The sequence below is a fragment of the Rhinolophus sinicus genome, chromosome 3, assembly GCF_057876585.1.
Source record: "Rhinolophus sinicus isolate RSI-liver-muscle chromosome 3, RSI-T2T, whole genome shotgun sequence".
NCBI lineage: Eukaryota > Metazoa > Chordata > Mammalia > Chiroptera > Rhinolophidae > Rhinolophus > Rhinolophus sinicus.
The window spans coordinates 28,324,248-28,339,302 of record NC_142503.1 but is presented as its reverse complement, the minus strand read 5'-3'; the positions used below and the strand labels follow the sequence as shown (position 1 = coordinate 28,339,302).

Here is a 15,055-nt window from a genome sequence, read left to right as displayed (position 1 = left end):
TTTATTCACATAAAATCATACCTGGAAACCCACTGTGTAAAATAAAAACGATTATTATATGAAACTGTGTTTGGGCAAGAGTGGGGTACCAGAGTTCCTTGGCAAGTCAGCTCCACACTCCCACACCAAAACCCCAACCCTGTCAGACCTAGTAACTCATTCCACTTTGGGATAATTGTAATTGACATAAAGTACTGTACTTTTTAAAATTTAATTTTATTATTAGTTTCAGGTGTACAAAACAACATAATGATTAGACATTTACACCCCTCACAAAGTGCTAATCCCCCCAAGTCTACTACTCCCTGACATCGTACGTAGATAGCTATTACAATACCATGCACTATATTCCTATGCTCTACTTTACGCCCCATGACTATATATATATGTATATATATAAAATTATAGTTGACATTCAATATTATTTATATTAACTTTAGGTGTATAGTGCAGCGGTTAGGCATTTATATAATCAATGAAGCGATCCCCCCGATAAATCATCCTACATATATCACCCATCTGACACCCTACAATCTTTATGACGTTATTGATTATATTCCCCATACGGTATTTCACATCCCCCTGATTATTTTGTGACTACCCATTTGTACTTACAAAGTACTTTCTTGAACAGCAATTTAACTGTCCTTGTTTTTCTTCTTGTGAAGAGAAGGTAAACAAAGAGGAGATTAGCCTTTACTGAAAACTAAGTCTTGCCAGTAACTATGCCAGGTTCTTAGCATGCTATCTCACTGAATTCTCATGGATGGCTTTCTGAGCAAGGTATTCTTATCTCTCTTTTAATAGATGAGAAATGAAAGAGCTGAGAAGTTAAATAATTTGCTCAGAGTCAGAGTTGAAATTGACAGAAATGAAATTCATACATAGATATGTTTGATTCCAAAGTCTACATTTTTTGGTATATTGTATTATTTTACCATGTTGTCTAAAAATACCTACTTAAATCCCTCTTCAACATGATACATTTAAAAGAAATATCTTGCCATTGCTCCTTCATCACCCTCAGATTAAATATCTCTAGTACCTTTCACATGATTTCAAGAGTCTTCACCATTAAGTCTGTATTGTTCCGGTTTGTTAATATCCTTCTTAAATCTTGATGCTGTGACTCACCAGATTGTTCTAGATATGTTGTGGCCAGTGTAGACCAGAGCACGGGTGCTTTCATTGCTCCAGATCCCCCATTTCTATTAGGGCAGCCTGAGCTAGCTAGCTTACTTTGGCAGCTACACTGTAACAGTTTAGTTACATTATACTTGCAATGAACTAAATATTAATAATGTCACCTCTCTAAGAGGACTTGCCGTAAACCAAGATTTTTACTTCCTTCATTTGTGAAATTGATTTTTTTAAAAATACCTAGACACAGGACTTTACATTTATCTCTATTAAATTTTATCTTGGTAGTTTTGGCCTGTGGTAGTTTTGACCGCTATAGGCTGTGAAGATACCATGTGTTCCCGAAAATAAGACCTAGCCGGACCATCAGCTCTTAATGCGTCTTTTGGAGCAAAAATTAATATAAGACTGGGTCTTATTTTACTACTTATAGTAAGTATTTTACTACTTATTTTACTTATATTACATAAGTCCGGGTCTTATATCAATTTTTGCTCCAAAAGATGCATTAGAGCTGATGGTCCGACTAGGTCTTATTTTGGGGGAAACGGTATTCTGAATCCTACGTCTGTCATTTAGCACATTAGCTACTCTTAGCTTTGCATCATCTGCAGATTTGATTAGCCTGCCTTCCTCATCTTCACTCTAGTAACTGATTTAAAAAACAAAAAGTCCAGGAGAAAACGACCTATTACAAGGGCTTAGTATGAGGGAAATCCCTTGCAGAGTACCACATCCATATCTAAGAAATAATAGAAAAAATAATTCTGGAGTTGAAAGGGACAGATTAGATTTTTCTCTCTGTAAAGTTTTATTAACAGATGAGCAACTGAGTTTGGAGAAATTTAAGAGCTTTTGTCCACAACCATAGAGCTGAGTACTGACAGAACTGGATTCATAAGCCAGAGTTGCTAACCGGCTGATGTTTTCCCCTCCCCCATCACACCATTAGATGGGATCACTAATGGCAAAGACGACATCCCAATTTGTTTTTAAATAATTTCTTGATACAATTTTCTTGTCTGACAATTTGCCTTTCTCCTAAAAGAGCAACACAAAAAAAGAAAATCCAGTGAATGAAAGACTTGTTTTCATAAGCTTTGTTTCACTGTCCCTGATTTACAGGGGAGAAACATATCAGAAAAATGGTACAAGAACAATATTATACCCAACACAAGTTCTATACAAAATAGGGAATGTTAATCTTAAGAGGGTGGGGAAAGGTTGGATAAGGAGGTATAATTTAGAAACGGGCAAAAGCATATGGTACACCAGTGAGTCTGCGTGTAGTACAAGTCTATAGACGTGTTTGTAGAGAGGGGAGATGGCTTTCCTTTCCTTTGGCAGCTTCTGCATTCATGAACCATTCATGAATGAATGACACAGGAGAGCAAACCCAGAGTTGACTCCATAAGACAGTCCTTGCACCTCCCAGAACAGTGGAGAAAAGCCTTGTAGACAGCAGGGCTGGACAGTAGCAGAGGGTATGGTTCAGTGGCCCAGGAGGTACCTTCCCTGAAGTGTTTTTTCCAAGGGGAAGAGGTAGCTCCTGTCCCCTCAAATCTTGGCTCCTGATTTAGCCTCAGGAAGAGATGCCCATTTACTTTAAGAAAGTACCCACATTAAGTTTTATATATCATATATATGTACAATACATATAACATATATACACACAAAAATATTACACACACACACACACACACACACACACACACACACACGTTGTATGTGAAATGATGAGGTCCAACACTGAAAGTTTAAGAGCTACATTAAACTTAATCTTGGGGGATTTACAGAGGGAGTTCATGGAATCACCACCTGTCTTTCTGACATAACACGAGTCTAGCTAGACTGATCATGTAAAACAAATGCAACTTCCATAAATCAGCAGTGAGCACTATAATTAGTCGGCCACCATGGGACTCCTAGGACGCGAGAGGCAGTGTAGTGTGCACTCTGGGGTCAGACTGCCTGGGCTGAACTTGTACTTTTGCCTTCAGTAGTTATGTAAACTAGTTACATAATGATTCTTGGTGTCCTTAGCTAAAACAAGGTGATAATGGATCCTTCCTCTTAGTATTCTGTGGGGATTAACTAAGGTATTAAGTACAAAGTACTTAAACCTCAATCCACCAAAATGCTTCTATTCCTATTGCAATACATTGGTTATAATTCTGTCTCCCACATTCCCAGTCCACCTGGTGACGAAGCTGGGGAACTGTGCCTCACTCCTTTGGGTATCGCGTCTGCCACAGGGCAAATGTTACAGGAACCATCACTGAACTGAACTGACCCACCCAGTAGCACTCCCAGCATCAGAACCAACTCACTACAGACCTACTTGCTGTGTGGATCAGATTTAAATTTATTAATACGAAAAGTACAAGAACTAGAGCACCAAGATTTATCAAACCTACCGTGTTTCCCCAAAAATAAGCCCTAGCCAGACAATCAGCTCTAATGTGTCTTTTGGAGCAAAAATTAATATAAGACCCAGAATTATATTACATTATATTATATTATATTATATTACACCTGGTCTTATAGTAAAATAAGACCTGGTCCTATATTATATTATGCATGACCCGGTCTTATACTATAGTAAAATAAGACCGGGTCTTGTATTAATTTTAGCTCCAAAAGATGCATTAGAGCTGATTGTCTGGCTAGGTCTTATTTTCGGGGAATTCACTGTTAAAACTATAAATATAGTAGTCTCTTTTTATAAAATTTTACACCATTATATCTTAGTTCTATTGTTGAAAACATCTTAAACATTAGAATCTTCTTCTAGACAGTTTTCTGGAGTCATTATTAAAATTATCTCTAGCTTCCACAGCTTCCTTATGCAACTGAACTGCTTCTTTAAGGCACGTAAAGTTATAAATCAAATTCTACATATCTGTTTGATTTGTATGTTTATTTAGGTCTCAGGGTTTGCAGTAATCCAACATGAAGCCAACAGAAGTTACCAGTTATTGAATATGTATGTGCTTTTCCTGTATAATCTCAACAGGTGGTTGGTTTATTTGTGTTACTCCCTAATGACTTTAAAGAAGGTATTTTCCTCCCATCTAACAGATGAGAAAACCGAGGCTCAGAGAGTTTAAGAAACTACCCAAGCCATTGTAGCAGATGCTGTCAGTGCTTTGCTGATGTAGCTCCATTAACCATGTTGTGCACAGACTCTGTGTGCTTTTACTCCCAACACCCAGCACCCGTGTCTCCGCTGGCTGCCCATGGCTGCTGGAGCTACCATGACCTGCACTTGGAGAACTGATAGTGTCTAGGAATTTACACTCTCCTGTGGTTAGCCCTTACCCACCCACTGAGGGCTCATGTGGACAACTTGAAACACTGCTTCCAGAAGGGACTGAGACAGACACTCACCCCACCACCACCCACCCCACCATGTGACAGTACTTGATATAGCATCCTTGCTTGTTTTTTTGCCCTTCTGTCTCATTTCCCTACACTTCTATCAGTTTCTCCCTGGAACATTTTCTAATAATTTACTTTCATTTGAATCCTAGTCTCAGCATCTGGTTTCTGGGGAACTCAATCTAAAAAAAAAAAAAAAAAATTACACAACTCATAAACGGCAGGGCTGGGATTCAAACTCAGTTCAAAGTCCAAGATCAATGTTCTGAAATCCCTAATCTTGACCATGGCAGAGAAGCAGGAGACAGGAATCAGATGTGACTGGTACAGACACTTGTTTACTGGTCCTACTCCCTGCACATCTCTGTGGGTTCTCTGAGTACCACCCAGGACCCCCTGACCACCCTCTCCTCCTCTCCCAGGGAGCTCTTCCACTGGCCCCCTACACCCTCCGACAATCTAAGCTTTTGGCTGTACCAAGGGAGTGATAGCCAAGGGCGAGTTCACAGCACCAGAAGGACATCATGCATAACCAATTCAAATGCAGATCCAAACGAGCTCTAATCAACTGACTGCAGAAATCAATCAGTAATCTACACAGTATTTACTGAATGCCAACTGCGGGCTCAGAGGTGGCCATAGTCTCATTTCAGCCTGGAGATTCAGTTGTTTCCTTCTATCTTCTGCTTTAAAGCATCAGTTGACGTAGCAACCCTCTCCCAACCAACCCAACCCCCAAAATTCAACAGTGTATACTTTCACTTTAGATACATCTCATGTTAATGAAAGTGCTTAACAGCCTTCCATTTTTGTGTTAATTATTCTTCTATTTTCTCCTCAAAGTAAGATTTTTAGACCTGAGAATACAGATTTTAAGCACCTATCCAATGGAAATAAGATAAAGACATTTGGGTCATAGCTATACTTTTGCTCACACCCGCAATTGCTATATACATGAGTTTGACATTAAAATATGGCCAGGATATGCACAGAAGTTAATCTAGCTCTTTCTATTCCTCTACCATGTTTCCATCAAAATAAGACCTAGCTGGACCATCAGCTCTAATGCGTCTTTTGGAGCAAAAATTAATATAAGACACAGTATTATTTTACTCTAAGACCGGGTCTTACCATGTTTCCCCGAAAATAAGACCTAGCTGGACAATCAGCTCTAATGTGTCTTTTGGAGCAAAAATTAATATAAGACCCGGTCTTATTTTACTATAATATAAGATCCGGTGTTATATAATATAATATAATATAATTAATATAATACCAGGTCTCATATACATTTTTACTCCAAAAGATGCATTAGAGCTGATTGTCTGGCTAGGTCTTATTTTTGGGGAAACACGGTATATGATATAATATAATATAATATAATATAATATAATATAATATAATATAATATAATATAATATAATATAATATAATATAATAGCGGGTCTTATATTAATTTTTGTTCCAAAAGACGCGCTAGCGCTGATTGTCTGGCTAGGTCTTCTTTTCGGGGAAACAGGGTACAAGAGCTTCCAGGAAGTCAGGCTTAGCGATTGCTGTGAGGGGAGAGAGAGGTAGTCAACTGTGTTTACGAGGTTCAGAGCAAACATCCAGAGAGTATGGTGCTGGTATGGCTCACAAAGGAAGTTGGGCACCGTCATGTACCAGCTTGTAAACCTACCTAGGGCTGTCTGAGCATGGCGCATCGGGTATTTTGCAACATTCTATTCTGTGAAAGCTGATCTGGTCAAACTATGCCCTGACACGGGGCAGGGCTCTTTGACGTTCCCATCCTACTGTCACCAGAACACATCCTTTCATCATTAGCAATTGTTGAGAAAAGCATGGTGCCTCTTGCTCCAATCAAGGAAGCAGCTGGGTCATGGTTGGTAGAAGAGGAGGGAGGATATGTCCTAGATGTTAGGCAGACACAAAATGGTCCTGTTCTACAAAATGACGTCTCATTTTTGGGGAAGCCAAGGCTCCCCAAAATATTGCATGGCAAATATCACCAATTCAATCTCCACTAATGTGAACCTATCAGTACTTACACACAGCACATGACTACCTAGGAGTCAAATGTTCGGCTTATTATTACTTCTTGTTGCACAAATTTGGAAAGTTTTGCTAAAAGATTAGAGGATACACAAAATACCAGTTGTTTTTCATATTCAGAGATTAAGAAATTGAGGACTATATCAATATAACTTGGACTTTAAATTTTGAGTTTAATACTTGAAGACGGGCTCTCACTGGAAAATTAGAAAGACCTGATACTTAAGGAACGGGGCCGGGAAAATTGACCCATATGATTCCTAATCAGGGTCTTTCATAATCTCAAGTTCAATGTCCAAAGGGAAAGAGAAAACCTGGATTTGAAATCTGCAGGCCTCATTATACCTCTCTAAGTCTGTCAATATTTGAGGAGTTTTAATCAGGTAGGTGGGGCACAGATAAAGGTGGTGTCGGGGTTGGTGCTGGGTGACTGGTTCATTCAATGCAGGATGTTGGCCAGTGGCTGGTGCCTAGGGTACAGAGTTCAGTCACCTGGGAAAAGGTTGACAAGGCTTAGGAAGGCATTATAGGCTCCAAGGCATTGGTGTGTAGGGCAGAGTTCTGGTCCAGGTGGCATCTGAAGTATACAGCAGGAAAATGAGATCATTCTCTCCACAGGGAAAGCACACAAATCAGGGCTTAGAGTGGGGCATGGGGATGTTTGGGGCTTCCTGGAGGCCACTGTTTCTGGATTCTACAGTGTACAGCTATTTCCAGACCCTGCCCACTGGAAGGGGATCCTAATTCAGCCCCTTCCTGGTTAGGAATGGACATAGAGAACATTAGTGACAACTGTGGGGCACGACCGGGAAGTCCCAGGTCAGGATTTAGATTCTGATTCCTTCACTCAACAAATAAATGAAGATCTCCTCTGTGTGTCTGAATGCTAGAGGATAGGCATACAGGGATGAAGAAAACATCCTTCCAGGATTTTAAGGTCTAGTGAGTTTTAAATAAATGTTGCAGTAATCATCACACATAACACATTAACAATATGTGTTACAACACATACACATAACACATAACAGTATGCAGCGGTCATTCTGTCAATCATTTGAAAAGAACTAAATTGCGTGTATTTCAAGCTCAATCCAGACTCTGTCACACAACTTGAAACACAGATGTCATCACAACTTCATGTAGAAGAGGGACACATGACACATGTCACCTCCTTTCCTCCTCTCCCCCTTCGCCCGACCATCCCGTGTCCTGCGTCTTGGTGGGAACTTCTATGACAACATCCTGAAACATTTCCTTCGTGATCGGGACGGATCCACCATGCTCTGACACCTGCAAGCCTGCCGTGGAAATGTAACCCAGACCCTGTGATTCGTTAAGGTGAAGGCTTAAGGCCAGTAAGTTGTTAAATAAACAAAAACAGAGATTCCTGATGGACGTATCTGATAAAATACCATGGATTCATTTTGAACACACTTGGGAGATACAGACCAAACTCTGATTTGCAGCTGAAGCTGAAAAAGTGCTCCAAGCCCCTGGGCTTCCCCCTCTGTACAGTAAACACCACACAGGGCACGAAGGAACCCTCTGTTTGTAGGACCAGTTGCATCAGATTTCAAAATGTATTTATGTCACACATCACCAGTGCCTCTATGCTGCTAACTACAGCTGAGGAGGAGGCTTCGTTTTGGGTTGGAGGATGACACCACTGACAGCATGACTTAAACCCACGTGAGTGTTGCTGGAAAAGCCAAAATTGCCTGGTGGTGCCGGCTGCTTGTGAAAGATGAGGGTAGTGCTGGGGGTTGTGGCTGCTGGCGACTTGGCCTGATGACAAGTTAGGAGTACAGTACTATGGATAAGTAAGTAGTTACAAGGAACAGGAGCCAGATGTCAAAAGATGCTTTTGTGGATGGCTTTGAGATGCTGAAAAGTCTTTATCACATAGAGATTACTGTTCAAGTTTAAATGAAACTAGATCTGGGAAAATAACCTGTTGACTTAAATTCACAGTGAGGAGAAAACTAACAACCACAGTTTCTTCCCGACAGGGTTCCTGGGGGAAAAGGTGCTGGGTGACTGACAGACACTGGGCCCTTTGCTGTGGAGGACGATCTCTAGCAGAGGCTGGCTGGGGAGGTCCAAGCTGGCATGGATTTCTGCACAGCTGAACCTGGGTTAGCCTTAAGCCAGAGGCAGAAAACCAGGTGTGTCCATGAACAAGGGCCTGTGGCCAGCACAGCATCACACATCAAATGTCAACCTCGTTCCTGTTTACCCCGTAACAGAAGCCTCAGTTTAGGCGACTGAATCAAAGTGGTGTGGCAACACTTTGCATACCAGGACTGGCTCTTGTCCTGTAATAGTTGGGATCTAAGGTGGAAGACTAGAAGTGCAGACGATTGTTGGCATGCGTAAATTGAACATTCAAGGTTTGGACTATTCTTGGGTGGTCCCAGTCCTTTTAGTACCAATTAGCTGAGGCACAAACCTAATCACTCACACTGCCAGCTGCTTTGCAGGGGTGAGTCACTTAGCTACTGTGCAAGCCTAACCGACCTCCCAGATTCTGCCCAGCGCATAGCTTGGCTTCTCTCAGCTCATCCTGCATATATTTTATTGCATTCCATGAGGTAAACACATACTCTAGCAATGATAAAAATATCTGGGGTCTATGAAGGACTTGGGCTATAGTCATGAATGTTCACAGACTACATGGGGAGGAAGTTCGGGCCTTCATTCCAGCTGTGGACCCTCAGGGCACAGTAGCCTAAGCCACACCATGGCCACACTGGAGAGCTGAGCAGACAATGGTAGGACCCAGGCTCAGCACAGGCAGGAATTCTGGGAAATGGTATAAAATAGAGATGGTTTAGATACTCTGCTGTCATCAGTCTCAGTACGTTTCCTCCCCCACGGAGCTGTAGCGTGCAAGTACCACTTCACTGCTAATAGACTGAGCTGTGTTCCAGGACTTCACTGTATTAAAGTGAGTCACTGCTGATGTTGATAACATTAACTAAAAATGTGGAGCCTTAGCAATGGATGGACTCACAAAGCTCTGACAATTCCTGAAGTCAAAAATCCACACGTATTTGGACTCTAAGTACTGGTGATTCCATCTCCTCAACATCTGTCTATGATCCATCCATCTTTCACCACCATGGTCACACTTACATCATCTCTCTCTTGACCTATTACAGTCATCTTCCTCTGTGTTCATCTCTCTTAAATATACTTTTATCCGATTACAAGTATTATTTCCAAAATGAAAATCTGACAGTATTATTATCCTGCTTAAAACTCTTCCTGAACCACTAAGGTGGTTCAGAATTAAATTACTTTCACTTGCCTGTCTTCTCTTCTATAGGCCATGAGCTCCTCAGAAACAGGAACATAAATTTAAAATTCATACTTGAATCCATAAAAGTGCTTGATAAAAACTCGCTGAAAGACTGTTCCGTGTCTTTGTCTGCAAAGGCCTATGCTCATATCTTCCATTGGCACTGTCTAGATAGACAAGACCAGAAGCGCTGTACCCTGGGCTGCTAGGGCCCGCTGAACTCCAGTGTCAACGCCGTTTGCGGTACCAGGAGAACCCGGTGACCCAGGCTTGCTGATATACATGGATTCAGGCCATAGCACTAGAGGAGACTGGAAGGTTTCTTCTTGCCTCTTGTGACAGTAAAGACAGCCGCAATCTCAAGCTCTGTGGCTTTCTCCCTCCCTCACTTCCAGTGTGAGTGGAAAGCCTGGGATTGTTCCTCCTTGAAAACTTTGAGCAGTCACACCCTTTGCTGTTTACCCTCTACCACCATGACTCTAATACTAGCTTGAAATATATCCTACATGCCTTGGCAACCTCTCAGAGCTCTGTGGAGCTTCAATTGTAATGGGGGTAAGGTTTATTGAGAAAAATAAATGTTCCTTCTAGTCAGCCATTATTTCCGATCTGTTAGCAATGAGAACAGAGGTGTCTTTTAGTTCAAGTAAGTAATGTGTCGCTTTGCACAGGTTTATGAGAAATGTTCAGAGATATACAGAACATTGTTTTGGGGATTCAGGTTCCTTCAGGACATGGCATCTCACTCCTAGTGTGTAAGTTTCTTACCTTGACAGGTATATAAAAATGATGCGGCACCTTTAAATTTTCAGAGTCATAAGATGCTTACTATGTGCTTTGCTTGCAAGCCACTATACATATGTGTGTACACACACATACATAGAATGTATTGTACATAAATTTTATATATGCTATATATAAAGATTACACACATACACAGATAATGCCCCATCACGAGCTTAGCCTTTTTCACTGGTTTACAACTTTGAGAAGAACTATGACTTGCTCGATACGACATTCACTTCCTCTCCCTTCTCTTCCTCTCCAAATACTACCCATTCTTTAAGGCCCAGCAAGACTTGCCTTTCCCAGGAAGCTTGTACCATCTGCAGGCCTTCTATAATTTAACTCAAATCTATTGACCTACGTTTTCTTCCAAAGGAAATCATTACAAATACAGTGCTCATGTACCACACACTCTGGACACATTAATCCTATGCCTTCCACAAAAGAAGTGCTCCAAAAATATCTGTTGAATATGAAATGTGTGAATTAGAGCCATGCATTGCTTTGTACAGTGCCCTGTCTGCAGCATAACTGCATGAACTATTCTCCACATACACCACCTGGTATCTATACCTGTGCACTTTTGTTTATGTTGTTCCTTGATCACGTTAGCTGTTCCTATAGTTGCCACCTGCTCTTCTCAGACTTGAAGTCTTAACTCAGTATTTCAGCTTCTGCTGAAATAACATCAACCTCCTCTGTGACATTCTTTCTAACTCACTACAGTCAGAAGCGACCCTCCTCTCTTCACTCCTCTTAAAGAATGCAGTTCAGGCCACTGTTTCCATAGTTAGCAGACATTGCCTCATCCCGTAATTCTTTGTGTATATTCCTGATCTCTTAACTCACGATAAATTCCTTGAGGGAAGAATCGCTGCATTCCTCATAGCCCTAAGTTCAATCTTTGAAAATGGAAAGCTCTAAAAATATATATGCACATTGAATTTATTAAATTAACTAGTCCAGTCCACCATGATTTACTGTTTTTCAGAGCATCTTGACCATTTGTATTCATCACACCATCTAGACCTTAAAGCTATACAGTCTCTCCTTCATTTCTAGAAGTTCCATACATCCCAACCAGATGGGGCTTTTTCAGGACAGGGGTTTCCCTCTCCCACCTTAGGGTGCTGAGGTCAAAGAGGGAGCATAGCTGTACATTGACTGAAATAGTAGAGATAAGAGCTAATTTGTAACAGGCACTGCTTGGAAGAATACTTATGTCCAGCAAATCTTCGTATACATTTCTTATTAAAACCACCATCCCAGGAACAGCAGTGTTGATGCAGCCAGGTGACAGTTCAACCCTGTGAAGCCCTCTGACAGTGAGGCATGATTGGTCACTCCTGATTTTGGAATAAGAAATTCTCCCTGTGACTATGCAACCTGCCTTGAGGAGCAGACATAGAGACTAATATTAAGGATGAAAGACAAGGACGAGAGAGCCGCTATTGCAACATTTCAGCTAACACAATGGTGGCACTGTTTCATGTTTAGTTCTCATTAAATTTCCCAAAGTACCATTAGACTTAATAAAAAAATCCTCTCAGGGCCAGTATATTTCTAATTGCTCATCTGCCCAGGCAAGAAAAATCCCTGCTCAAGACTTCCAGTGCCAACCTTCCTCAGGCATCACACAGATCTGTCATCTTCTACCAGTTCCTGGGCGACTTTCCTCCAGGTGACACTTCCCAGATCTCTTACTCAGCAGTGCCATTTCTTTCAGTGACCAAACGGAATTCAAATGAATGAATGGTGAAACTACAGTAGTGACTTTTTTTTTTTTTCTTTTTAAATCCTCACTTATATTTTTAGTCTGCTTTCTACAATGGGAAAGAAAATAAAAATAAAATGATTTGGCTACAATGCAGACCTGGCAGAAAAAGAAACACATGACACATAAATGTCATCTGAGATTGAATCCATGTCATGTCAGGTGATGGCTTTGGCTAAACCCATCAGATAAATGGCCAGAACTGGCAAACACACACAGGCGTGCGTGCTCATGTTCAAACATGCTCATCTACACCTTCTTACGTAAACACCATCCCTAACCATCCCCAGGCCATTTTAAGGTAGAATTCTGGAGTAGCCATATATTCCAAAGGAATTTTGGTTAGCCCACTAAGAGAAAAAGGAGGAGGAACACATTTTTTCCTTTGCTAAATTACTTACTATGTGCAAGTACCGGTAGGCTACCTGATTTGTGTTTACTATAAAACCACTGCGTTTTCTTATGCTTTGCTCCTCCCGAACAAAGAAACGAAGCAAACAAGAAGCAATGGAAAAGCAAACCAAAAGGCAAATCTAAAATCAGCTAATGGTGTTGTTTGCTTCACTTTTCTTATGAAGTTAAAGGTTTATGTCCGCGCTAAAATGTCAAAGCAGCTGAAATAGATGTTCTTTGCAGACTCTCTCGGTCTAAAACGTAAGAAACTTGAGCTCCAGACTTTCAGCTGGGGATACATTTTAAAAGATACATCTTTAAAGATTTCCTTTGCCATACTTTTCTTTTCACAGGTTTTTAAGATGTCTCAAGCCTTCCCCAGTGGTGTGAAAGTCACCTTAATGAAGAACGTAGAGATTAAAGCACCCTGACTTTGGAACAGCGGAGGATCTCAGCTGTAATTCTTTGGCTCAGAACCAGGGTCTAAAACCAGCCATGGGAAAAGCTGCTGAAATGGAGCCTGTGATTCTCTCCATGTTTGACTTGCATAATGTTGACATTATAACACCAGAGAGAACCAAAACTATTTCAAACAATTATGATTTCTTTTCTATAAATATTTTTAAATTGCTTTACAAGATAAAATAACACTATTTTACCCTTCTTGTTTTCTTAGTTACCTTGGTCACCCTCAGCAGTTCACCACTATGGATTTATTTTTGGCTCAAAGGTTAGGGAGGACATTTTAAAGCACTACCTCTGCTCTTAAGCTATGCTTTCCAACATGAGTTGCCTGGTGAGTAGGGGACTTAGCTACTCTGAAAGCAACAACTGAATGTGGTGTCATAGCATAGGAGAAATAGATTACTTCTTTCCTCTGCTAAAGCCCAAGCAAGGAAAAAAATCAAGTACTCAAGACAATCTTCTAAAAAGTCTCCCAACCCCTATATATGAGTGCAGTTGTCTTGCTGGACAGAAAACTCTTTCCTCTCACTTCCTTTCATTACCCTTGCTCGTTCCAATTATTTCTGCTGTGAGACCTAAGTCTGAACAGATTGAGACTTCTCTGGTAGGAAGGAGAACTAGAACTAGCCAAAGAGGTGCACGACTTCTGCGTACTTGATTCAGCTATCTCAGGCGTCTCTTCCTTCAAACTTAGCCAAAATCACCCAGAGAGTGAAAGGTGAAATTTATTTGAAACCTGCGATTTCCATTCACAGAAAATGTGATGAAGAGGCCTTAATTGTGAACTCTGGAGATAGGCCATGGTGTCCTTAATCAGAGATGACCTGAGTGAGCAGTAGGTTAATCACCCTTCAGTGCAATATCAGTACCTTTCCCAGCCCCCAGGTCCAAGAGAGCTGGCTGGCCTTCAATGTAAATGCCCTCAGCATGATTTGTAGCATTTATTTTTGATGTGAAAACATCAGATGCCAAAACTAGCTACTGTATTCCTTGTAAAACATCCACAGAAAAGTCCTCCGAGTTGATGATTTTAAAGCTAAGAGAAGTTTCCTATTTGCTGCCACTTAAAATGTACATTTTTTTTTAATTAAATCATCCAACACACTTAGATTTAACAAATAAAGTTCAGTGTTATTTCAAAACACTGGGGTTGGGGATGGGAAAGCAGAACTCACCGTCACTCCCAGAAAGAGCATCACTTGAGCCCGCCACTGCCAAGGTCAACAGCAGCTTCCAAAGATCCATACCTGTAGGACCTGCAAGCACACAAAGAAAACATGAGGGGAAGCCAACCAAAAGCAGGCTATTATCGTTAAATACGGTTTAAAGACTTGCTGAACCATGAAGGAGCGACATGCATGTTCATTCTAGAAGGAATCCTAGTCAGTCTTTCATTGCTCCAGAGTCTCATAGGGTCAGAATTTTCATGACAGCCAATAATGGGTTGTAATCCACTCTACTTCCTGTGGGTGCTCGCCTCAGGAAATAAAATGCTCGCATCCTAGCCGGCAGCCCTAGACCCACCTCACAGCAAATGACCCCACGCACTGCTTCAATAACAGGGCCAGTGTGGTTCACTGTAACTTGATCCGGAAATAGAAAACCTTGTCAGCCGTATCACCAAGCCTGGGGCCTTGAGCTGGACAGGCCATAAAAGGAAAAACAAAACAACCCACTGTAATAGTAAAAAGTCTCACTGTGTTTCCTAGTGAACGAAAGAGTTCAATTAGCCCTCAGAATACTGTGCTAATGGACCATCC

General features: G+C 41.1%; 1 protein-coding gene across 3 annotated transcripts in view; it reads right to left on the bottom strand.

Annotated features, from left to right (window-relative positions):
- GHR (growth hormone receptor) overlaps window positions 1-15,055 on the bottom strand; it is a 233,381-nt gene that overhangs the window by 112,953 nt on the left and 105,373 nt on the right. For all 3 annotated transcript variants that reach the window (XM_019748545.3, XM_019748546.3, XM_074328964.2), the window contains exon 2: window positions 14,471-14,551. In XM_019748545.3, coding sequence (XP_019604104.2) covers window positions 14,471-14,540 — 70 coding nt within the window. In that variant the 5' untranslated portion in view covers window positions 14,541-14,551. The remainder of the gene's footprint in view (window positions 1-14,470; window positions 14,552-15,055) is intronic.